The following is a 26,231-nucleotide window of genomic DNA, read 5'->3' as shown; positions in this document are numbered from 1 at the left end:
CCCTCACCAAGCCCATCAGTTACCTTTCTCATCACTGCCACAAAAAGCTGGCAGAACCACCTCAAGGGAGGAAGAGTTGGCTGCTCAGAGGGTGTTAATCCATCAGGGTGGAATTCATGGCAGCAGCACATGGTGAGCGACCTCCCACAATGGCCGATAACCAGCCCCCTTTCCCAACAGCTTCACAGCCATGAGGCTTAATAGTCAAAACAGCCTCAGGGGCACATTTCAGAGTCAGGAACTCTTCGCTCTTCCTTTTTCTTTTCCTGAACATTCTAAGAATGAACAATGGGTGTGTTATTCAAGAAGATTTCCCCCGTATACTAACAGAAAATCCAAATAAATGGCTTAGAACCAAAGTGCTCTATACAGCCAGCTCTATACGGCTGTCCTCTCTTTGTCTTTCAGCTATAGTGTCTAGCCTACCTGGCCCCGGCCTGCCAAGACACACAGCAAATCCGTGGAATGCCAGCTCAAAGCTGAGGCCTCAAGAGGCCCCACGTATTATGCCTTACCCTTAGCTGGTCAGTTTTTTTTACACTTGTATTTCAGCCTCCGTGTGTGTGTGTGTGTGTGTGTGTGTGTGTGTGTGCTGGGGCCTATGGAGGGTACAGTAAAGAAAGAATTTGGGAGAACTGAGCCAGCCTCTGAAAGCTGACCCAGAGCTGGCTGCAGGTCAGTAAGAAATCCACACTGAGCCTGCTGAGCCCAGCCTGAATCCTCAGTCTGAAGAATCATGAGAGAAGCAAGGCCTCTGTTGTGTTAAACCTCTGCCGTTGGCATTAAATGTAACACAGCAACTTATAATCGAACCCCTTAATGACAGTGGAAAGAAAGGTTTGAGGGTGGGGTGTTTCCCCCCCTTCAAAAAATAGTGATTGTTGGAAGCTTAGAATCAATATGGCGGGTTCTCAGCCATAGGGAGCCCAGAACCTTCTGTATTTATTTTGAATCTCCTTTAGCCTGTTGGGGTAATATTGTCAATTCCATGGTATTTAGAATCACTATGGAAACAAACCTCTGGGGTGGGGGGGGATGAGGAAGTTTCTCAACTAGGTCGACTGAGGCAGAAAGACCCATCTTAAGTGTGGGTAACAACATCCCTTTGGCTGGGATCCCAGGCTGAACAAAAGAGAGAAATTGAGTTGAGTACCGGCATACATTGCTCTCTGTTTCCTGACTGTGGCTACAGTATGACCAGCTGCATCAAACTCTACCCTATTACAACTCACCTTGAAAGACTTGCACCCTCAAACTGTGAGTCAAAATGCACCCTTCCTCCCTTGTTTCCCAGCAACAAGAAAAGTAGCCATTATACAGCTTTCAACCTCAAAGCTGCCTCAAGATCCAAGATAGTAGCTGGGAATGGTGGTGCATGCCTTTAATCCCAGCACTCAGGGAGGCAGAGGGAGGGGGATCTCTGTGAGCTCCAGACCACAGCCTGGTTTACGGAAGGAGTTTCAGGACAGCCAACGATACACAGAGAAAGCCTGTCTGGGGGCGTTGGGGCAAACAAGATCCAAGAACGTGGTTAGAACTGCAGCTAACATATTTGTGTTCTAGGAAAGACGAAGCATGGGAGAGGGAGAGCCTCTGCTGGCTCAGTTGACACCTTAAAAAGACTTTAAAATCTCACCGAAAAACCGGTGGCTTGAAGCTAGGTGTGGTGGCACACGCCTTTAATTCCAGCACCTGGGAGGCAGAGGTAGGCAGATCTCTGTTGAGTTTGAGGCCAGCCTGGTCTACAGAGTGAATCCAAAAAGCAGGGCTCTGTTACACAGAGAAACCTTGTCTCAAATAAACAAACAAAACCAGTGGCTTGACTTTCACTGGCTGCCTCAGCCACACCAAAGGCCAGGGAAATGCAGAGTTTTCGCTGAGCATGCTGTCACTTTAAGTAAATCAAAGTCACTGTTCAATAAGGAGATAAAAAGATATCGGGCAGGCAGCCAGCAATATCTACCACAGCCTGTATAAGATGAGGCTCTATACCCAGAACCCCGAGGACAGCAGGATGCAAAACTGTCTCCCCATACCCCACGTCACACAGAGAACCCAAAGAGTTCCTACTGGCTGCTTTGACCTGTAGTGACCAAGAGAACCTCAGAGATCTTAATGACAGCTGGTCGTGCTGGTTCCCTGGGCCTTTTCACTAGGAACATGCGTGAGAGGGAACTTTATTCTCAGGCCTTGCTGTTTGCTTTTTGTTGAGCTTATGATTCCTACAGGACAAAACTCGCCCTTCTAAAGCACTCTTCTGTCACACTTAAAAGAAACTCAGTGTCCATCAGTGGTCAGGGCAGGTACTTCCATCAGCCCTTCTCTGCCCAGTCCCCAGGGCACCAAGAGCTAGACTTGCCACCTGAACGGGTACTTGGATGAGAAAAGCCTTGCATTCTGAAATGTTTGAGGTCTTAGGAAGAAGAACAGGGTCCTGGGGTAAGAAAAGAGATCCACAAGGATGTGGTAGACCCTGGAGCTCCACCCCCACCCCTGATGCCTGTGAGCCACCTCTCTGCAGGCCACTCCCTGCCTGAGCTAAGAAGAAAATTTGGGTTCTGCAACAAGGCCTAGGGTGTCTTCTGCAGCCTGCAATGCCCTAAGGTGCAGTAGCAGCTTGGAAACTGCCTGGATGCATTTGGGAGACTTCAGGTAGCACCACCGAGAGCGAAGGGACAGTGACATGGGAGAGAACACAGTGTTCTAGTGTTTAATAAAGGCCCCCATGTCCCAGATACACACAGAACCTCACCACTCCACTCCCATCTTTGGGAGCTGCTGCACCCATTCTACAGAAGAGAACCTAAGGCCCACAGGAAATGCACCTGCTCCAAGGGAGAAAGCTGAGATCTCAGAGTCCCTGCTGGGCTTTATGCTCTGTGATGTGTGCTGTGCTGAGCTTGTGGGCACCTGTGGAGAATGCCTCCAGAACCATCCTGGTGTGGCCTGCTACCCCAGTGAGGCCAGGACATCAGGAGGGGGCTCGGCTGAGCCAGTGGGAGCTGGGCATGAGCTCCCCCTCCCTCCTGCATGCTGCCTGATCCTCACTCCTCAGGCAGAGAGGTTACTGAAGAAGACTCCAGGTTTTGGGGTCTGCCTTATCCCTTGTCACCAGGAGCCTGTCTTTCTGAGTGACTTGCCAGCTCTCCCCCTGGCTGGTCATCCTCACAGTGGCTCTGAAAACAACCGGGGAGAGGCAGCTGAGGGATCCTGGCTGATCCAGAGTCCAGGTGAAGCAGGCTAGAGGCTGCGATGATGGGGAGGTTGGCATGTCACAAGTCTGAACGCAGAGCAGGGGAGGGGGCCAGGCAGGCAGGATTGTAGTTGGGCTGTTTGGCTGATGAAGGGGGTCAGCGTAGGCATGTGTCATCGTCGAGGTAGGCTGGGAAGGGGAGGGCTGTGCGTGGAGGGGGAGGATATATATGCTGGCGTGGCTGACACAGAGGAACAAGCCTCACAGCTGAGAGAACCCGGTGACGGACAGCGCCAGGTAGGCAATGCATGGGACCCCAGCACCGGGCGGCTGGCACTATCTGCCCGGAGCCCTCTCGGGAGAGCAGGACAGCCTGACCGGCTCCTCCACCTCTGTCTTTTGTCCACTGTGGCTGCTGGCTGGCCTCTTGTGAGATTATGGCTCCATTCATCTTATTCTCAGTGTTCCGAGGGTAGAGAAGGGGGAGGGCTGAGGGCTAGCTAATGCGAACGAAAGCCGAACTTGGAAATGAGGAAAAGTTTTGCTTTCCCAGTTGTGGCCCTGGCTAGATGGTGGATAAGCAGGGAAGAGGTGGCTGAAGGAGAGGGGACAGACCCAGGGAAGGGGCTGGCCATTCAGAGTAGCCCTGGGAAGCCCCTGGCACACCTCGTGGAGGGTTTTCATTCTGTGGCTCCCTGCCCTTTGTGCGAGCTGCTTTCTGCTGCCACTGGCTCTGATGTCACTCTGGTTTGAGTTCTCTTACACCTTAATGGAAACTGTTAATAATGTGGGGGAGAGGCAGACCCGAGGACTGAGCTTCACCTGTGTGCATGGCCGAACGAAGCCACTCGCTGGCCGAGTGAATCTCATGGGCGTTTCTGAAGCCATGACCTTGGTCCTCCAGATCCTGGGCTGCTCCGAGGTATCCTTTCTTTCTCGACATCTCTCTCCCCATTTCCCACCTGTCCCACCTCAAAAGATCTCTGCCCAGGTCTCATGGAACTCTCTCACACGTCAGAGCATCTGAACGTTCCCTGCCCTATCTCAGCCTTCTCTTTCTCCTCCTCCTCTCTTTGTGCGTCTCTTCCCCCCTCCTCTCTCTACCCATCCTCTCCTCTCCCCCATCTCCCTTTGAACACGGGCAAGTTGGGGGTGGGGGAATTTCATGTAAGGCAGGATGATTCGGAGAGGGGGGCTATTTAAAGCATGCTGCACTGGACTTGAATACCCCAAGCCTGGGCTTAAACATCTGTGTTTAGCTTCCTCCAGCAGCTCATAATTGCCCCAATTATAACCAATAACATTGTTCAGCAGACTGACAAAAGCTGAGCTCCACACGGCATTTGCCAGCAAGCCCAAACGAGAGTTTTCATCAGAGAGGGAGAAAAGTAACTGCCCGGCTTTCGGCTTTCGTATCAAAACCTCCCAAAGAGAATGCTGTGATCTCCCGGTGCCTGTGGGTCCTACACACCCTCCTTCCTCTCATCTAGGAAGCCTGGCAGAAAGATATTCTACACGCTTCCATCAGGGCCATGACACCTTAACAGAGAGGATTCCTGTCCCCTGGGTTTGCTGAGTCTCCTGCATGGGGTGGGGGGGTGGGGAGGCAGCTGCCCCAGACATCACCTGAGGAAAAGGAACAGCCGCACTTTTCCAGGTAGCCCCCCCCCTCCCCCGTGCTGTCTGTCTGTGGAAGGTGCTCCGGTGCGGCTGATGGTTTTCTTCATGTGCAGCAGCTGCTGCCTTATCAGCCGAAGTCCGAGGGCACTTAGGGCTGCAGAGAACTCAGCAGGTTTTACATTGCCGGTGAAGGGAGTAATTGCAGGATTAGACGTTAGTGGAGCCCGAGACCGGAGCCGTCACCAAGCAATTCCATCTTCAATCAATCAGGTATTTATCAGCTACACCCCACCAGGCAAGGGAGGCAGCACGGGGCTCTATAGATTCAGCGGAGGCGCTAAGAGCACTTTGTGTGTGCAGTGACTTACACACTTTCCGCCCATTATCTCCAGCAACAACGCTAGAAGGCAAAAAAAATCGTTATCTCAGAGTTGCAGGAACAGGACCCAGGGCAGCCGTCCCAGGGCGGGTGCTCGCTTCCCTTAAGGTCTGCGGTGCTTGCGAACTAGTAGCGGGCACACAGCACAGACAGACAGGAAGCAACTCGAGATAATGGGATAATGTGGGACTGGGTGTGATCTGCCCTACACTTGTGGTCCAGAGAGTCAATGCTGGAGGAATTTGGGGAAGGGCGCTTCCTCCAGGGACTGAGGCCAGTGGGGAGAGGGGCAGGATTCTCATGCATCCGGGGTCTGAAGGCAGCCAGAACAAAAGCACAAAAGAAAGGCAAAGGAATTTAGTATTTCTTGAAACCATGAATGGCAGGCAGTAGGCTAAATTTGGCTATATAGTTCTTTCATAAACACACACACACACACACACGGTGATAACGAGAGGTTCGGTCCCGCACTGCACACTTACAATGATATGGTTCAAAGACCCTTCCTCTTCCCAACTCCTCCACTCACACAGACTGTAAGGAAACTGTTAAGTTTCCTCTGCTCTGGATCATCAGATATTTTAGGAAAGAACGAACACATCTCAGAAAATGAGAGTCAACTTAACATTGGCTTTTAGGGGCTTGGGTTCCTGGGAACTTATTTATTAGACGAATGGGATCTTGGAAACACTTCGTTTCAAAGCCGACAGCTGCTCCTTGCATTCCAACCACAAACTCTGGCTGTGGGATTTGGAGCACACCAGTTTGAAGGGGGAAGGGAACACAGGTTGGTTTTCCGAGCATTCTAACCCTCAATAGGTTACAAGCACTTTAACCCTCCACTTCCCATGGTCCTGGGTCTGGCAAAATCCTGGCAGCTGCTTGGGCATTACAGCAGCATAGACTAGCCAGGTGGGAAAGGCTTGGGCTGGGCTGGCCTCCCGGCCAACCAGACAAAACTCTGCAGCCTGCAGTGACACAGCCAGCCTTCCTCCTCCTCACGCTGGCCCCGTGATCTTCCCCCATCCTGTCACCCCATTCATCCTTTCATTCAGCCAACTGAGTACGTGCGTTGTGTTCCTGATAGGAGCCGAATAACGTATGTGCTGGTAGTGCAGAGCCGTCAGCCATCAACTTTTTCCCAGCTCACCATCAAAGTCACAAAATGTGAATGAGTCCCAACCAGTGGTCTCCAAAGGGGCTTACCTACCCAGATCCCTACTAGGTTATTAGAAATTGAGATGTTAAATTATTTCTTTTATTTTAGAGTGTGTGTGTGTGTGTGCGCGCGCGCGCACCAGCCTGAGCACTGGGCTTACAGGCACACAATACCACTCCTGGCTCTTTATGTGCATTCTTGGGAGCCAAGCTCAGGTCTTCAAGTTGTGCAACAAGCATTTTACATACTGAGCCATCTCCCCATCACCTGAATTAAGTCTTTTTCAATTTATACATTAGTGGATTTTATAACATATGTCACATGAATAAAGAGGTTGGGAACGTATATTCAAAACTAATTGCTAGAGTAACTGTGGTTAATGACAACTAATTCTTTATTTCAAAATAGCTAGTGTACAGGACCTAGTACATTCACTCCACAAGAGAATGATAAATTTCCAAGGCAATGATGTGCCAACCACCTCAATCTTCCACACATTGCACACGTGTGGAAATAATGCATTATATCTCCAAAAATATGTATAATCCTATCAATTAAAACATTCTTTAAAACTGGTTGCTAGAGATACAAAATTAAAGACGTTGGAAGGTTATATGAATCTAGATTCGTCATTCTCTTCCTTTGTGGGTTTTATGATCATTTTGAAAAGAACATAGAGTGGTTTCATGAATGTAAATAAAAGCTTTTAAAAGTCCATTTAAACTAGCTTGACGTATGTGGCAGCATTTACCAGAATCAGGGAGGTGAACATTAAGAGCATTCCCTTCCTACGTGTGACAGCTAAAAGGACATGTGTGTGTTCCCTCCTGGCCCTCTGTGAAGCCCAGTGCATCTTCATGACCTTCATCTGGGGCTGTCTGAAGCCACTACTCTGTTGGCTCATCTCCTCCTTCTTTCTTGCTTCTCTTACTGGCCATTCATAAAATCAAAGGATATTAACCATCTCATGCAACTGTCTGTTTTTATAGGAAGAGAAATCCAGGCCCAGAAAATGAAAGTGCCATTCCTAAGATCCCACAAGTAACAACAGTACCAGCTCTGGAACCCAGGACCTTGCACAGGGCTATTTCTCATGCACAGCTCTACCTGGACACCCTTGGTCCACATAGGGTAGACAGGTACTTTATGCCCTCAACCCCCAAGCCCTTTCCCTTCTCTCTGGGTAGAAAATTGAGAGCAAGAGAGAAAACTACTAAGAGTAAATGTGTCAGCTGGGCAGTGGTGGTACACACCTTTAATCCCAGCACTCTGGATGCAGAGGCAGGTGGATCTCTGAATTTGAGGGCAGCCTGGTCTACAAAGTGAATTCCAGGACAGCCAGAGATAAACAGAGGAAAAGAGAGAGAGAGAGAGAGAGAGAGCAATTGTATCCATCAAAGGAAAGAAAGACAGCAGTCTGCCAAGGTAGGAGCAAGCCATACTCTATGTGGACATTTTAGCTGCTGCTGCCCAAGAGTTTTGTTCCCTGGGCTACGAGAAAACCTGTGATGCTTTGGCACTTCTCTTAGAGAATGAGCGTGGAGCTCCTTCCTCCTAGAAGCATCTGTGGCTACTTCCTTTCCATCAATGAGCTGTATAGATACTGTTCTTTGCAGGTTATAGATGACCTCTGTGTTCATCTACAACCCTGCAGTCTGGAGGCAATTTTATCTACCTTTGTGGGATAAATACAAGCTCACAGGAGCTAATCAGCTTGCTCAATTAATAAATAGCAGAATCCTGCTGTGATCCAGGACCAGGCCATGACAAAGACCCTGTATCTTCCTGATGCATAGCTGGTAGACGGTGAGGTCTCTCGGTGAGTCGGGGAGAAGGACTAAGCCAGTCCCCCAGATGAATTCACATGAAGACAGATCATCGGAGGTACCCTCAAAACATAAAAGCGGGGCTCCCATCCCAGCTCTGTCACTTCAGAGTGTGTTTCTCCCACCCTCTGTCTTCTCAACCGTAGAGTGGAGCTGGCAGCACTTAGCCCGTAGGATGGAATCTTATAAAGCCATTGGCTCTCAAAAGCTTTCAGTCACGGGGAGTCCTTCCCAACAAAGCAGCACAGTTTACTACCCTTTCCAAAGGGTAAAACCTTGTGCAAGTTTTATGGGAAGTCAGAACACAGGTTGAAATACTTTAACTCTGCTGTTTATCATCTGGATCGTCTTAGGCCAAGGGCTTAACCTCTGTGAATTGATGTTTATCCCAGAAAGGAGGGTAAAGTTACCCCCCCCCCACCAAGTGGTAAGGTTGTAGATGAAAACAAATCGCATTATTTTATTGTTATTAAGTAAATAACAGTATTTTGTATGTGTCACTGATGGAGAGTGAGCCCTCTCCCCTTCTTCATCAAAAGCACCCACGGCGCAGGCTTCCTCCTAGGTCAGGAAATGAACCTCCTCGTCTCCACTCAGTTCTTACTGCACATGTCTTCATCCAGCAGAAAAGCAGCTAATTGTGTTGCCCTTGGAGGCAAGAGTAAATGCAAGTAGATTAAGACTAAATCACGGTGGCATCTTATCTTTATAAACAGCAAGATACAATCAAATTTATAAGGTGCCATTACCTAAATAAAAGGTAATTAAACCTTTCTTTATTCAATACAAAATGGCCTGATTATAGGACTGCCACAGTGAATGGCTAATTGCTCTGGGCTCCTTTATGAAATGGAAGCCGTTAAGAACTTAAACACCCTCAGGTACATTGTGCTTACTGACGGCCAGCCAGACTGTCTTACTTACTGATGGCCAGCCACTGTTGCTGGCTGATAAACAAGTGGAGGGAGACGAATCATCTTCAAATGTGGGGGGGGGGGGGCTCATCATCTTCACCTTGCAGGTGACAAGACTGAGGTTCAGACAGTTACAAAGTGTACGGTTTGAGCACAAATGACTCCAGAATCATTTAACTACTCCGGGCCCTTCTCCCGGACCTCAGGGTATATGCAAAGCTCCAAACCAGCACACAGATGGAGTTCAGACTTCTCTTATTTGTTTGCTGGTGTGTGAGTGTGTGTGTGTGTGTGTGTGTGTGTGTGTGTGTGTGTGTGTGTGTGATGTGGTGTGAGGTGACGTGTGTGTGTGTGTGTGTGTGTGTGTGTGTGTGTGTGTGTGATGTGGTGTGATGTGATGTGGTGTGAGGTGACGTGTGTGTGTGTGTGAGTGAGTGTGCGTGTGCGTGCCTCAGACTGGCAGCGCCTGTCTTGCTTTAAGCCTCCCAAGTGCTAGGATTACAGGTGTATACCACCATGTTGTTCAGACTTCTTAAATGTTAAAAAGCTTTTGGAGTCGGGTCTGCAGCTCAGTTGGTGGGATGCTTGCCTAGCATGCACAAAGCCCTGTGTTCAATTCCCGGCACCCTATAAACTGGGTGTGGTGGTGCATGCCTGCAGTGGCAGCACTGGGGAGGTGGGAGTAGGAGGATCAAAAGTTCAAAATCATCTTCACTGTGAGTTCAAGGTCAACTGAAGCTATATATGACACACTGTCTCAGAAACAAAATAAATCTTTACTTTAACTTCACAATGAGCAGTGGAGGTGAACACCTTTAATCCCAGCACTCGGGAGATAGAGGCAGGTGGCTCTCTGAGTTTGAGGCCAGCCTGATCTAAAACTTCTATTAGGCTTTCTTTATTTAATGTCATCTTACACAGCACACAACTGGCCCGAATACCACAAGGACTACCAAAGAACAATATGTCTATGCCATGATGTATTTCTGCAGGTTACTGCACACGTGTTTATAGCTGACCAGACTTAAAATGGCAGACCACCTGCGAGATGGGGGTCCCATTGTCACTCCTGTCTTGCTGCTTCTCAGACCTGCAGGGGGAATGAATGCCTCCCAGTACGGAAGTGTTTCACTTAGTAGCTGGAGCTGCTTGTTAAAAGGAAGGGTGCAGGGGTGAGGCGGCACCCATCTTTCATCCCAGATGGATGGCACTGAGGCAGGGAGAATGTGAGCAGGAAACAAGTAGGAATATCTCAAAAAGGAGGTGGCACGTGACTCTAATGCCCACACTCAGGAGGTAGAGGCAGGAGGATCTCTGTGAATTTGAGGCCAGCTTGGTTTACAAAGTGAGCTCCAGGCCAGCCAAAGCTACATAGTTGACCCTGTCTTTAAAAAAAAAAAAAAAAAAAAAAAAGTGAAGGAAGAGGAAGGAGGCAAAGGAAAAGAAGAATGGAGAGGAAGAAGGACAGAAGAAGGAGAGGAGGAGGAAACAGGGTAGAAGCAAGGCCATTAAGTACAGATAGGAGGAGAGCCTGACTAAAGCCAGGTAGACCTGGTAAGTTCTCACCAAAAGCCATCTCCACGGGGCTTGTGTTTTGGCTAATTGTTCCAGGACCCCGCCCCCCCTAAATTCCATTTACTCCAAATTGTAAATGACAACTATCAGTCAAAAACCGCCAACACTTCCCTGCACATCAAGCTGCTCACGACTTCCTTCAGTATCCTCAGCAGGGGCTTCTCATTAACATCTCTCACAGTTTATCAACCGGGCGCAGGCCTGCAGTCAACATTCTAGGCAGGAGCTAAAGGAAATGGTCCATACCCTTTCTTCTGTGACATATGGCCACTGCCATCGTGTGGCGATAAAGGAAACAGCCATGCTGTTCTGAATAGATCCTATGAAAATGTTTCCTAACTGGGAGTACAAGGAGCTGCGGATGAAACACAGAAGCAATCATCAGATAACAAGAGAGTCAGAAAGGCCTGTTTGAGAGTGCCTTGCGTTCTAGAACATTTATTTTGTATAATAGCCTTTTGTGCTACTTTTTTTTTTTCACCTCAAAGAAGCATCCCCATTGCTGGTCTGATAAGTCCTTAACCCTCAGAGACCTAGCCTGGGACACAACCCCAGCCATGACCCTTGGTGAACAGTTCTCTGGCACACATGCACCAGTGTCTACTTACAATGGCATCTTATCTTCCTGGGATGACAGGATGATTTGTTAATGGAGCCTTTGTGGGCGGTGCAGGTGCTGAGGCAGCTCTTGTGCCAGGAGCTCACTGGACCCCCAGTGAGGCTCCAGAACGTTCTTCAGCCCTGCATTTGCAGAGAAAAAGGAGGAGGGGTGCTCCTGAGATCGCCCACTGTCAGTCTTTCATTGAGCAGATCCTAAAGTTTGTGTCCCAGCCTGGGCACCTGGCAGACAAGGAGAATGACAGAACAGGATCTCGCTCCTCCAGGAAGTCATAGGCCAGTGGGAGAAGCAGCCACAGAAGTACAAGGTGACCGTTGATTGATTGCTAAGTGCACAGACGAGAATATAGCGTGAGTGCTACGCTTTAGCTCTCTTTTATAAAGTGTTTGTTACATGTTGGGTGCCGTTTTAACTGCTTACAAACACAAACCCACCAATGCCGGTATGATATAGTTGCTAAGATGGTCCCCATTTTTACAGTGAGGAACTCAGAGACTGAGTACAGCTGGTGAATTACAGAATCAATGATCTGAACCCAGGACTCCTCTCCCAAGATGATCAGGTCGGAAAACGCACATAACACAACTCTGCAGTTAGCCCATGTGACAGATGGGCTCCCTGAGCCCCACTTGTTTCCTAAAGCAATATGTTGCCTTGGGAGGCCACAGCTGTAACAAAGACTGGTCTAGCTCAAGCCAGTCTGGTGATGGCTTTCTGGAAGGGGGACGTTGCTGACAGGGCATTCTGACAGAGGAAATAGTTAGTGACAAGGAATGAATACATTAGGAACCTGATAGAGGTGAGAGCTGGGCTCTCTGGGTCTGGAAGCGATGCCGGGATGACAAGGGATGAGGTGGCAGCCAGTGGCCAGCCAAGTCCCTGGAACATCTGACAGCCATGGGTATTATAGAATTATTTTAAGAATGAAATGGTATCATCCAATGGCTTGGAGGGAGGCCAGACCATTAGCTGGACTAATTAGGAGACTATTACAATAATAAAGCAATAAATCTCAACTAGACACTGGCTGTTGGGTTAGAGAAAGAGAAAAATGCATAGGAGAGACACTCATGGATACAGATGTCTGAGTGCTTTATTTATTAGCTCAAGACATGCTGGCATCTGAAGGACAAATAAAGCACAAGTCTCCCAGGAGAACAGAGGAGACCTGCTCCATCTGGACCAGCCCTGGCCTCAAAGGGTATGGGCAGGCTACTGATCTGCTCTCTACTCTCAGGCTATGATCCCAGGTCTCCCCGGTTCTGTGTTACCAAACTCTCATTTTTGATGCCCACTTCAAATGGTAACTCACTGACCTAAATGTCTACCAAGGGCTGGGGTATAACTCAGTGAATGTTTGCCTAGTATGAGTGAAGTCCTGGGTTTAATACCCAACACTATACATGGGGCTTAGCGGTACACACTGTAACCCCAGAACTTGGGAGGTAGAAATAGAAGGGTCAGAAGTTCAAGGTTTTCAATAACATAGAGAGTCTAAGGACAGCCTGTACTACATGAGACTCTATTTGAAACAAACAAACAAAAATCTACTGAACACCTTTCTAACGATCATCCCCTAGATGGGAAACACTTCTTGGTACACAAGAGCCCAGTGGTCTTCCAATATGGCTCCGTGGCAGCTCCCTGTTGCACACCCCTTCCTTACTCCCGTTGACTGTCCCCATTCACCTCTCTAACTTTGTCATACAGATAAGCCACCTAGGAATGTTGCTAACAACACAGATCCTGATTCGATGGTTGTGGGTAGAGCCCAAGACTACATGCTTCTTAGAAGACCCAGCAGGCAGCATTTAAAAGGCAAATCTCACTGATTTCCTAGAATCATCTGATGAAAACAGTTGTTGTTCTTTTTTTGTTGTTGTTGTTGTTCTCTGTGCTGAAGAGTTACATACAGGAAAATGCACAGATTCTAAATCTATAATTCAATATATTAGAAAATATATACATCCTAATAGCCCCAATAAAGAATGTCAATATCTTTATAAAATTTCCATTCAACCTTCATTTCTATTGAAACAATGAAAACAGTAATTTTTTATTCTCTATGCAGGAAAGTTATATACAGTAAAATTCAGATCTAAATCTATAATTTAATGGGTTTGGGAAACTATATACACACCTATGGCCCAAATAAAGAATGTCACTATTTCTAGGAAGTTTCTGTTCAACCTTCATTTCCGTTGCTATGAGAAAAACACCCTGACACACACACACAATTACACAATTAGAGGGCTGAAGAGTTAGCTCAGTGGTTAAGGTCACTTTCTTCTCTTTGATTCTCATTACTCATGTCAGAGAGCTCACAGTTGCTTGGAATTCTAGCTCCAGGAGATCCATTGCCCTCTTCTGGCCTCTGAAGCCACCATCATATACACGTGGCACACACAGAGAGACACATACACATAAATAAGAATCGATTTTATTGTAAAAGCAACTTCTTTAAGCTTACAATTAAAGGTTAGAGTCTATCAAAGCAGAGAAGCCACAGTGACAAGGACTTACACCACATTCACATTTAGAGCAGAGACAGACAAAGGCAATCTTGCTTACTTGCTTGTTCTCGGTTGGATTTATCTCTCATATACTATTCAAGACCTCTTGCCTAGGCAAAGGTACCGCCCGTAGTGGGCTGCCTCTTCCTACATCAATTAATAATCAAGGCAATCCTACATACATGCCCCTAGACAAACCTGATCTGGACAATCTCTCATTAAGACTCTCTTCCTAAGGGACTTTTGGTGTGAAGCTAACAGTCAAAACTAGCTTCCTATTCCTCTTTCCATTCAATCCTCCAGGTAAAGATGATTCAACCCAAAATGCCATAATCCAAGGAAGTAGTTTTCTGATTCAAGAGGTTTGATCTAAGACTTTAGTTAGGGTTCTCTAGAGGAACAAAACTGATAGAATAAATATATGTGTGTATATTCATATATGATCTATATTCATACATAAATACATATATATGTAGGATTTATTAAAGTGGCTTTCAGGCTGTGGTTCAGCTGGTCCAACAGTGGCTGTCTGCCGGTGGATAGTTTAAGAATCCAGTAGTTGTTCTGTCCATGATGCTGGATGTCTCAGCTGGTGTTCACAGCGGAATCCCAAAGAAGTAGGCTCTAATGTCAATGAGAGAATGAACTTTCCAGCAAGAGTGAGGGAAAGCGAATAAAAAACAAGCTTCCATCTTTTGTGTCGTAATGGCTGTCACCAGAAGATGTGGTCCGGATTAAAAGTGGATCTTCACACCTCAAAAGATCCAGATTCGCCTGGTGGTAGTGACCTTCGCCTTTAATCCCAGCACTAGAGAGGCGGAGGCAGGAGCATGTCTGTGAGTATGAGGCCAGCTTGGTTTCCAGAGTGAGCTCCAGGACTGCTAAGGAACACAGAGAAACCCTGTCTCAAAAACAAACAAAAGATCCAGAATAAAGGTGGTTCTTCACACTTTAAATGATGTAATAAGAAAGCTCCCCCACAGTTACACCCAGCTGCTTGGGTTTAGTCAATCCCTGATGTAGTCAAGTTGACACCACAGTAAGAATAGCCATCACAGATGCAGAAGAGTTAGAAAAATCACGATTTTTTTCATGCAATTCTGCATAAACATCACAAACTACCAACCCAACTAACTAACCATTGACTCTGCTGTCTGAGAATGGTTTCCTCACCTGTTTTTCTAGAAATGTTTTCATGCATGGAATGTCAAGGTGAGCACCACAACCCTGCATTCAGGAATCCAGCTTTCATCTTTTTTAAAAATTTTATTTATTTATTATGTATACAATATCTACATGTATGCCTTCATACATGTATGAAGGGCACCAGATCTCATTATAGATGGTTTCGAGCCACCATGTGGTTGCTGGGAATTGAACTCAGGACCTCTGGAAGAGCAGACAGTGCTCTTAACGTCTGAGCCATCTCTCCAGCCCCCCTGGGCTTTCATCTTAATTGTTGGCTGCTCTGGAAAAAAAAATACCCTAGACTGGATAGTTTATAAATAACAGCAATTCATTCCTCATGGTTCTAGAAGCCAGGAAATCTAATGCCAAGATACAAACATCTTTATTGCTAAGTGAGGCTTGGTCCCTAATCCACAGACAATACCTCAAGAGCTAACTATCCCTCCCAAAATCTCACCTTCTCCTGTCAATCATCCCAGGGGTTAGGGCTTTAGGTTTCTTTCTTTCCTCATCGCTGGAATTGTTTATTCTGTTCATGGCTTCAGAGAGTTTCAGTTCTGAGGAGACCCTCAAGGCAGAGGAGTTTCTCCCTGGCAGAAAGCAAAAAGAGAAGGCATGCAGGGTAAGGCACAGGGGTCAGGTGAGAAACTTCTTCCAAGCAGACACCACCTTCCGCCCTTCACAGCCTCCCAACAAAGTATCATCTTACGCATTTAGCAAGGTATTAACCTTTCCATTATGTCAGCACCCCCAGGATCTCGTTGTTTCTAGAGACGTCATTACAGATAAACCAGAGGAATAATTTGCTAACATTCTTTCTGGTGTGTGTGGGGGGGGTTACATAGTATAGGGGTGTATGTGCATTGTATGTGTACATAGTATATGGGGGGTGCTGACTGTGTGTATGGAGGCCCACGATTGACTTCAGATAATATTCCTCAATCCTTAAGGAGACGATTTAGAGAGAAGCAGGTTCCCCCACTTAGACCTGGAATTCACTGATTCAAGCAATTATTTGTCCACTTTGCTCAGGTGAGTCCCTGTCTCCACCTCCCGCTGCCCTGGAATGACAGGTAGCCCACCGTGCCCACTCAGCCTTTGCTGAGTGCCAGGGATCTGAACTGGCCCAGCAAACACTTCACCCATGGTACTATTTCCCCCACCTCCTCCTCCTGGCTTTTCATCTGTTCGAGCTGCCTTCTGAGATCACAGGTTTCAACATACGTATCCCGGAGAGACGAAAACACTCAGACCTTTGCAGTAGCTCAGTTCCTACGTGGGTGACAGACGGGAAACGCAGGGGAGCTTCCTGGAAGAACTGAGGGAGGACAAGCATTCCCGGCCAGCCCAGAGAAGCTTGAGAGGAAGAGAGGGAGAATTTTAGTCCTTCAGTCACCTGCCTCTGCCTCCCGAGGAATGGGATTCGAGACTTACACCACCACGCTCAGCTACTCGCCTGCACTTTGCACACCCCAGCCCTCACAGGTCACATCTTATCTTCCAAACAGGCACGAGCCACGCTTTCCCTTTTATGGCTACAGAAACTGAGATTAGAAGAGGCTGACCTAAAGGCACGCATTGGTCAGCTGGGATGCGATGCCTCTGGCCTCCAGGAAAGCTGTTCCCCACCCCACAGCTGTTCCTGGATCGGCAGAGGCCGGCCAAGTGGCAGGGATCACAAGTGCTCTCCCAGGATCCAGAGTTCACACAGCCTATGACTGAAAGCAGTCCAGGACGGCAGGAACAGGGCCACCGGCGCTCTGGATAATCCTGTCTGCCCAGGTGAACCGCACACCTGAGGAATCCCCTCACTGAGGAATGATGCTTGCCTCCCTGGGTCATGGCCCCCACAGCTGACCAGCCCTCTCCCCAGACTACTAACTGACAGGTGTCCTCTGTGTGTTTCAGCCTCTTGCCCCCTGCTGCTACACCATGAAAATCCTGTTCTGCGACATTCTGCTGCTCAGCCTGCTCTCCAGCGTGTTCAGCAGCTGTCCCAGGGACTGTCTGACCTGCCAGGAGAAGCTCCACCCAGGTCCAGAAAGCTTCAACTTGAAGGTAGGTCCAGAAGCTTGAGGGGCCATCCCCTCCCTCTGACTCCAAAGCAAACCCTAAGTGAGACACTCAGGTCTCTCCCAGAGGGCTTAGGACTTGAGCAGTGTCATGTGACCAAGAGGAAATGGGTGGAGCTGAGTTGCATCTTCCTACTATAGCTGCTGTGGTCCTCCCTTTCTACCACCAGACCCCTGTGGTCCTCCGTCTTTATCTTCCAGTATCTTCTCAGGATGCCCTTGTCCCAGTGTTAATGTATAATACGTCTATTACATATAAAGAAAATTCAAATCTTCTTCAACCCCACATATTAGTTACTTTTCTCTTGCTGTGACAAAAATCCTTGAAATCTAAGAAAGGATTTGAGAGCGCAGTCTATCACGAAGGAGACATTACGGAGGCAAGAACTTGAGGCAGCAGTCACATCGGATTCACGGTCAGGAAGCAGAGAGAGATGAATAGTCATACTCATCTCATGTCTTCATTCAGTCCTCACGTCTTCATTCAGTCTTGGAGTCCCCCTCTTGGGATGGTTCTATCCACACTCAGGGCGGGGTTTTTATCCTCAGTAAAACCTCTCTTTAAATACTCTTATCGACTGTGTCTCCCACATGATTCTAAAGCCCTCAGGTTGACAACAAAGATCAACTATTGTACTGCATCAATCCAAGAGAGGCTTATTTTTTCTTACTTTATGTAGTATCTCAGGGTTAAAATTCTCATGTTATTACACATTATTTCAAGTGATTTATTTCTATGAATATGTAACTTTTTCTCCATTCTCCATCTGTTGAGCAAGCATATTGTCATCTATTTTTTTTCTATGTTGCAGATTCTACAATGAACACCCAAAATGCTCTTTTGTGTTTTAAATTCCCAACTTGAAGTACCAAACATTAAATTATTATTCATTAAACGAACTGCTTTCTTACTCCTTTAATTTCAGTCTAGATAGCTATTCTCACCTATGAAATCCAGGATAATTCAATTATTTTTTCCCCTTTGAAGTCAATAAAGCTGCTTTCAAGGCGCTGTGTTTCAAATCCCCCCAGCCTTTCAAACTAAGCAAGTCATTGCTGTCCCTTAAGGCAAATGTGCAGGCACGAAATCCAGTGTAGCTCGTGCCCAATACACCTGGCTGTCTCTCGGCTCCAGGTAGAAATATGGCCTCTGCCCCAACAGACCAACACTACACTCTTCCAGCCCCAGGCATACCTGTCTTCTGGACAGGAAGTCATGCAATCAGGAAGGGCAGCCCAGTGACCCCTCAAATGCATGTGTTTCTGATGCTCATCCATTGTGTTTTCCTGTAAGCATCTATTTGTCTGATATCTCATCTTTCCGTAAACATCTCTTGCTTCTCTTGCCTGGCTTATGGGTCTCTTCCCTCTCTGTCTACTCTTTCCCACCTTCTATATTGGCCTCTATTCCTCTGCCCAGTCCCTGAACATAGGGATGGCAAATGCCTTCTTCTTGCCTCTCTGTCCCTCTCCTTCTGAGTTGCCACTATGCACCCTGGCTTTTCTCACCCAGGCTGCAGGTAACTGTCAAAGCTATGCCCCTGACCCCCTCTCTCTTGGGCTCAAAACCAGGTCCGGCCACTCTCGATAGATCCCAGGGAACCCTGACTTCCTTTGCTCTCTTGCTACCTTGCACCTGCTTCTCCCTTACCCCATCCACTACACCCCACTTACACTTACCTCGTAATACTTTGTTCACTCACAAAGGCAAAGGTAAGGAATTTGGATCTGAAAACACAAAGGAGAAGCAGAGGCAGAGCTAAAACAGCACATAGGAATAAGAAAAGAGAGGCTTCTAGGTGACCCAAACCAAGACAGTTCAGGAGGGCGAGGCCAAGGCCAGGACCAGCCAGAAAGAGCTGGAGAGATGGCATGGTCAGGTTGATGGTCAGTAGACACTGTAGTAGGTACCTGGGGAAATGGAACAGCAGCACAGAGGGCCTGGGGCTCAGGGGCCTGGCTTGGATATAAGAATGAGCCCAGATGGAATAGACTGTGTGTGTACCTCCACGTGCCCAACCTGCCTCTGTCCCGGGCCACTGCTGTAGAGCGTGCACAGACAGGAATGGCCAGTGCATGTAGGATGAAAATGAAGCCCACCAGGGTTCTTCTCTCCACAGTGACCTTTATTTTCAATATACATGCCGGCTTCACCCCCTACTCTCACGCTCTCAGTTTCTTTAACCGATCTGACCATGAACTTGATAAGAAAATGAAAAAAAAAAAAGGATCCCTCCTGGGTGATGTTCATGAGCTGTATTTTTTCTGGCTGTTGGTGCTAATGGCTAGCTGGCTAGCTCATTCGTGTCATTCCCCTCCACCACCACCCCCATCTCTGGCTAAGGTGTGAACAGATTCCTTTGTTTACCTATCTAGGTCTCCCAGCATGGGGCCCAGCGTGTGGCCCATAACAGGGCTAAGGCAGCCTGTCTTGTAGAAATTGTATGATTCTTCAGAACATTAGGCTCCTTGCTGGGCACGTCCTGGGCAGCCGCTGTAAAGTCCTGAATTTGGGTCCTTCCTGGGTGGTGAAGAACTGGAAGCATGCTTCTATTTCTCCATTAGCGTCTCAAGTCTTTGGGTCCAGACAGCACTCACTTTACTTCCTAGAAACAAGTCAGAATGGATTGGTAAAATGGATTGGTAAAAGCCTCACAGTTGGAGATAAATGCTTCTCAGTGCCTGCTGGCCCCTGCAGACTCTGTTACCTGCTTTTTGTTTCTAGTTCATACTCCTTTTTAACCCATTTTAAAGTTGAACGAAATACCAAGAACATAGGCAATTATGACTTGTTTTCTGAGTCTGCAAATCTTGCCTATGTCTGCTCTGATGAGGGGGAATGATGAGGGACTCTCATTTCAGGTAGAGTCATCACCCCCCCCCCAGTCTCTCTACCAGGTTATGTAATCCTGACTTGTTCCCTGGATCCTCAGGACACTTGGCTCCATCAGAAATTTTTCTATTTCTACTCCTGGTAGGTGGCCCATGCATGGTTGGCTTTTTGTTAGGCTATAATTTTGGTCAGCTCATGACTCACATCCAAGCCCATTTCAGTGCCCTCTGGTTTCTCACCCAATTGTCAGTGGCTCTTAGTCCATCCATTCAAGTGGAAGAGGCTCATTTCACAGAGTTATTTTAGAGTCTGGGGCAAAGAGAATATACTCTCAGAAAACAGTGTAGGGAGATGCATTGAAAAGTCCTAAAACTACTGTCCCAGAAGCTGCCTCCTGGCATCTCTGCCTGCAGTTAGTGACAGTTCTAAGATGGTTTGCTGCAGAAGCAATTCTGTTTTGTGTTTTTTGTTGTTTTGTTTTTCTTGAGACAGGGTTTCTTGTTTCTTGAGACAGCCTTGGCTGTCCTGGACTTGCTTTGTAGACAAGACTGGCCTCGAACTCACAGAGATCTGCCTGCTTCTGCCTCCCTGAGTGTTAGGATTATAGGTGTGCGCCACCACACCTGGCTGCAGAAACCCTTCTGGTGGATTTTTTTTTTTCTCCATGCTATTCTTCTGCTGCCCTGGTTAGTGTCTGACTTTGAATACAAACACACAGACACACATTCTATATACATGTATGTATGTATGCAGGTATATTGTACATGGGAGGTGGTAAGTGCACGAGTCCAGTTGTCCATGGAGGCCAACAGAGGGTGTCAGATCCCCTGGAGCTAGAGTTACAGGTGGTTGTGAGCCACCCATGAGTGCCAGGAACTGAAGTTGGGGCCTCTATAAGAACTCTTCACCACTCATAAGTGCTTGTAAGTACTTATAAGTGCTCTTAACCGCTGAACCATCTCTTCAGCCTCTAAATTTATTTTTATAAATCTTGCAGTTGTTAGGATTGGACCAAGGGCTCTGTGAATAACCAGGCAGGTGAGCTATGGCTGAGTTACACCCCTGGCCATGCCTTTGAATATTTTGGCAAGACCTCCTAGAACAGATAGCTCCTAAGCATCACTCGGCCAGACACAGGAACCAAAACAATGAAGGCGGCCACTGCTGCCTTCATTCCCCTCAGAGGACTCCTGCGTCTAAAATGTGGTGCAAGGCTGGAACCCAGGCCTACCCTCTGTACACCCCCAGCCTGGACCCTACTCTCTGATCCAGACATCCTAATGGCCCTTTGCTCAGTCTCTTCAAAAGCCCAGCTTTACAAATCAATTTGGCACCAGTCTAGGACTCCAGATGCTCATGTAAACTCAGGCTTAATATAGCAGTGTCATCATCATGGCCGAGAAAGCGTGTCCAGCTCACTTAATAAGCCGCTAGCCCAGCCCTGTGAAGCAAGAGGCTGATGAGGACCCCAGACCAGAGGGTTAAGCATTAGGCTCAGATGCCCATCTGGCACTCAAAATGCAGTTGTGCATTTAGATAGCCCAGAATTGCCTCAAAACTTCTCCTAAACCAACGGCTGTGATGATTTGGTCAGTATCTGATTTATCTGGCAGTTGTATTGAATCTCAGTAAAGACCTCGGCATCTGGTTTGATCACAAAATTTCATTTCCTCTCATTGACCCAAAATCTAATTACCATCTGGAATAAGGAACCTGGGAGTACTCCGTGCTCGGAAAATTCAGCAAGCATCCAGGGTTCCTTCTTTGTGAAGTTGAACCGACTGAGCCACTCCCAACCCCAACTCTCTGCCCACCTTATCAGTGCTGCCCAAATCTCCCTGTGCTCCTGCTGACTCTGGAGAACACTGCCTCAGCAAACCTGCCACCACAGACACAAGGAGCTGGACAACTATTTGCTGCTAGCATCCATAGCCCCGACATCTTCAGCCTCCACATAAGCACTCAGTTGGTTAGGGGATCACCTTGCCAGGATGAGGGCCCCAGTTCACTCTCCAGAATTGGGGTTGGAACCAATCAATGCACATTTTACGGAAATTTATTTCCATACAAAATTATTTATGAGAAAGGAAAGTTATAGTGTTTTGTTTAACATTCATCAATAAGTACTTTTGAGACTGACGCCTGTAATCCCAGCCCTCAGGGAGGCAGAGACAGGTGGATCTCTGTGAGTTCAAGGCCAGCCTGGTCTATAAAGTAAGTCCAGGACAGCCAAGGGTACATAGTGACACCCTGTCAATAAATAAATAAATAAATAAATAAATAAATAAATAAATAAATAAGCTTTTGATATAACAATTGCAATACATTTTTTGTAATTAAACTTACTCTGGAATAGAAAAAAAAAAAAAAAAAAAAGCAGGGCATGGTGGCATGTGCTTGTGTTCCCAGCAGCGGGAAAGTGGAGTCAGGAGGGTCCCTGGAAGTCAAGGACCAGCCACTCTAGCCTAATCGATTAGCTCCAAGCCAATGAGAGACCCTGCCTAAAAGGAAATGAGCAACATTCCTGAGGATGAAACCCGAGGTTGTCCTCTGGACTTTTCACACACACACACACACACACACACACACACACACACACACACACACGTTTTCTAAAAAGACACATGACACCCAAAGGTGTCTACGCACTAGTAGATCCAGAACTTAAGGGAATTTAATTGACTGTCTACTAATTACTATAAAAAGAAGATACTTACCCAGGACTTAAATATGAGTAAGACATGCTCACCTTTTTAGATTAACTAGTGCAAATATCATGTCTTAAAATCATGTCGTTAAAATCCCCACAGGAGGAATGCAAAATTGGGTGGGAACACACAGGCAGGACAGAGCAGTTCTTGGCAAGGAACCAAAAAAAAAAGATAATATAAAGGTAAAGAGGCAAACTTAGAATATGGCCAGATCCACAAGGATAGGAGCGAAAGGATCTTTCCATCAGAGGGCAGAGTGACAAAAAGTAGGGAGATGCATGAGTTGTTGTTTTTGTTTTTGTTTTTGTTTTTGTTTTTACTGTGGATGTGATGTGACCAGCGGTCTCAAGCTCCTGATGCTGTGGCATCCCTGCAACAATGGGCCATAACCCGGAGTAATACATGATGAGTCCTTCTCCCCCTAAGTTGGTTTTTGTCAGGATATTTTATCACAGCAATAGAAATAAAGGTACAGTAGGTGGGGAGAGCATATCACATGAAAATTGAATTTACCTGCTGGCATCAAAGACCAATATAACAGGGACACAAGGAGACAGATTTGACAATCCACGAAGTGAGTTCAGGGCTGGTGTCATAGCCCTATGGTCTCCTGTATTTTTATTCTGCCAGAGTCCTGTTCCCATGCTCATTTGACTTCTGGTACAGGAGGCCACCCTCTAAGTTACCTCGTGGTTTCCAGTTAGCAACAAAAGGATGGCCCAAAATGCCCACATTCAAAGCTGGATGCTAAAGGAAAGCAAGAAAGGAGGGAAAAGGGTATTCTTTCCCTCCAACCCAGCCCCAAGTTCATGGTAGGCCCCAACTGGTCATTTGTATTCTTGTTGCCTGCCACCTCTGACTACAGAGTGATGGGAAAGCCTTGAGGAGTCAGTGTTTTGTACTAGAGAAGAAGAGAGATGGCTCTGGGTGGACAGTGGACAGCCTCTCCATCACAACCAGCTCAGGGAGCTAGACAAGAGCTCCAGTTTGATGAAGGTCTCTTGAAACACCCTTCATCACAATGGCAAGGTCAAGGAGAAGGAAGGCTTTCATCTGGGTAAGGCCAGGAACATGAGAATGAGAGTCAGGGTTGAAGTCAAATGCTCATAGTAAGAAGAGTTGGTAGTGAGACTCCCAGGAAACCCAAATGGAGATAGGAGAGCAGGAGGGTGAAGCCAAGGTCAGGATCAGCCAGAGGGTGATGGTAAGATGGCACGGTCCAGCTGCTGCTCTCCACTAGAGGATTTGGGGGTTGGGGGGAGGGGCAGGCTAGCAGCAGAGAGTTCCTGGGGCACTGCCTGGTTGGTATCTAAGCAGATACAAGTCCAGGAGGTTATAGGTTTCATGCCATATGCCCAACCTGCCTGCATCCAGAGTTGTTTGGATATCACTTGCTATAAATGATGTATAAATGTGGCTAGTATGCGTAGAATGAAAATTAGTGACACTAGGACTGTCTTTATATAGTGGCTTTAGTTTACTTCCCGCTTGTTTGTGTGTACATACGTGTAGTACATGTGAGTGTGTACCTGTGTGCATGTGTGTCCTCCTCTATCATTCTCCACCTTGTTTTCTGAGAGTCTCTCCCGGTGCATGCAGAGCTCATCAGTTGGTTAGGATGGCTGTCTACAGAGCTCCAGGGAGCTTCCTCTCTCCATCCTTTCACACCCGTCCACGAGGGTGACAGACAAGTCACACCACCACGCCCGGCTTTTACATGAGTGCTGGGGGTCTAAACTCTGATCCTCATGCCTTGCCCAGCAGCCACTTTACCAACCACGCCATCTCCCCAGCCAAAGGACAACCTTAAAACACACATGCAGACCTAACCCCATGCGCCCCTGTTTCTGTAACCAGTCTGCCCTTCCCTGGCTCAATGGCAGAAAGAAATAGAGTTCTTCTACCTGAGTAACACCCATGAGCTACGCTAGACTCCAAAAGCCTAAGGAAATAGCAGGGTCTAATTTGGAATGCCTTCATTCTCTGTTAACTGGCTGGATCACCTGGACATAAACCAGCCACAGCTCTGAACCCTAGTTTCTTTGTTAATAAAATGACGGAGCAGAGTCAGAGGGTTTTTCTGTTTCCAACTCTGAAACTCTACAAATTGGGGGGTGGGGGATATATGCAAATCTGCTGCACACAGGTTGGGGAGGTGGCTCATCAGTTATGCTGGATGGTTTTGTGTCAACTTGACAAAAGCTAGAGTCATCTGAGAGGAAAGAGCCTCAACTGAGGAAATGCTTCCATGAGCTGCATCTGTAAGGTATTTTCTCAATCAGCGATTGATGGGGAGGAAAGGGCCCACCCCCATCCCCACCTCACCCCCACCCCCACCCCATTGTGGGTGGTGCCAGCCCTTGGGCTGCTTGTCCTGGGTTCTGTAAGAAAACAGGCTGAGCAAGCTATGATGAGCAAGCCAGTAAGCAGCACTCTTCCATGGTTTCTGCATCAGCTCCTGCCTCTGTAGAAGAATTTTCATTTAGAACATGGCTGTTCTGGCAGGAGATCACATACAAAGATCTTCTATGTCTGTGTAATCTAGCTGAAATACAAATAGGCCTTTAATCCAGGAGACAGAGGCAAGTAGATCTGAGTCCAAGGCCAGCTTGGGATAGAGCAAATTTCAGGTAAAGTTTAGGTCCAGGCATGGTCCCAAACAATGAAGGTAACGTTAGTTTGTAGAAGGAAGCACCCATGTTTGAAAGTGATTCTATTGAGTGGCAGAAACAGTGACAAATCAGAGAAAGACTTGAGGGAATAGAATGAGCCAGAGATTGAAATGGAGCCAAGAGATTAAAGCAGATTGCTGGAGCTAATTTGAGGCCAAGCACAGTAATTCAGAGGCCAAGAGAAAAGCCAGATTGGATAAGTTATTTGGGAGGGGAGTTTGGGCCAGAACTGCTGAGTTAAATCAGCCAGCCCAGAGCTCAGTAAGAACAAGAAAGGGTAAGCTTATTAAGCAGTAAATCTCAGAGGCTGAAAACATTCTAGGCCTAGGTTAGATTGTAGGGAGGCTAGAAGCTTCCAGGACTAGGCCTAGGTTAGCAGACGGAGACAATAAGCCTCCCAGACAACACCTAAACCAGTAGAAGAAAAGTTCCTTTTACATGGTTCCAAGTTCCTGTCCTGACTTCCTTCAGTGATGGACTATGATGTGGAAGGGCGAGCCCAGTAAACCCTTTCCTCTCCAAGTTTGGTGATGGTGTCTCATCACAGCAATTGTAACCCTAACTCAGACATCAGTAAAGTGCTTGCTCCACAGACATGAGGATCTGGGTTCAGTTCCCAGCACCCACATGAAAGCCAGGCATGGAAGCACACACCTGTGATCCCAGCACTAGGGAAGCAGAGACAGGCAGATCCCTGGGGCTTGCCAGTATAGCCCAAGTGGACCAGGTCATTCCAAGACAAGAAGAGACCCTGTCTCAAAAAATAAAGAAAGAAGGACTAGTGAGACAGCTCAGCGGGTAAAGATGCTTCTACTGGAGTCAGGGACCTGAGTTTGGTTCCTGGGAGCCACATAAAGGTAGAAAGAGACTCCACATGTGAGTATGATCTCCATACTCACACATAATAATAATAATAATAATAATAATAATAATAATAATAATAATAATAATAATAAT

General features: G+C 47.2%; 1 protein-coding gene and 2 long non-coding RNA genes across 5 annotated transcripts in view; 1 reads left to right on the top strand and 2 right to left on the bottom strand.

The window, feature by feature from the left end:
* Nucleotides 1–3,135: 3,135 nt before the first annotated feature.
* The window catches only part of Pnoc (prepronociceptin), a 27,163-nt gene continuing 4,067 nt past the window's right edge, over nt 3,136–26,231 (top strand). For 2 of the 3 annotated variants that reach the window (XM_055609793.1, XM_055609794.1), the window contains exons 1-2: nt 3,291–3,490; nt 16,895–17,044. In XM_055609793.1, coding sequence (XP_055465768.1) covers nt 3,341–3,490; nt 16,895–17,044 — 300 coding nt within the window. In that variant the 5' untranslated portion in view covers nt 3,291–3,340. Of the gene's footprint in view, nt 3,231–3,290; nt 3,491–16,894; nt 17,045–26,231 lie in introns of those variants that run through there. The other variant, XM_055609795.1, reaches the window with a different exon arrangement.
* On the bottom strand, nt 14,604–16,250 carry LOC129678844 (uncharacterized). Its single transcript, XR_008720451.1, has 3 exons — nt 16,150–16,250; nt 15,444–15,576; nt 14,604–14,699 (listed from the first exon to the last, which is right to left on the bottom strand). It is a non-coding gene; the product is annotated as an uncharacterized LOC129678844 (long non-coding RNA).
* On the bottom strand, nt 16,323–19,535 carry LOC129678843 (uncharacterized). The gene is made up of 3 exons (XR_008720450.1): nt 19,427–19,535; nt 18,739–18,786; nt 16,323–16,342 (listed from the first exon to the last, which is right to left on the bottom strand). It is a non-coding gene; the product is annotated as an uncharacterized LOC129678843 (long non-coding RNA).

This window comes from Psammomys obesus, unplaced genomic scaffold, assembly GCF_907164565.1.
Source record: "Psammomys obesus unplaced genomic scaffold, mPsaObe1.curated_primary_1811, whole genome shotgun sequence".
In the NCBI taxonomy this organism is placed as follows: domain Eukaryota; kingdom Metazoa; phylum Chordata; class Mammalia; order Rodentia; family Muridae; genus Psammomys; species Psammomys obesus.
This window is presented reverse-complemented; position numbering and strand designations above follow the sequence as displayed.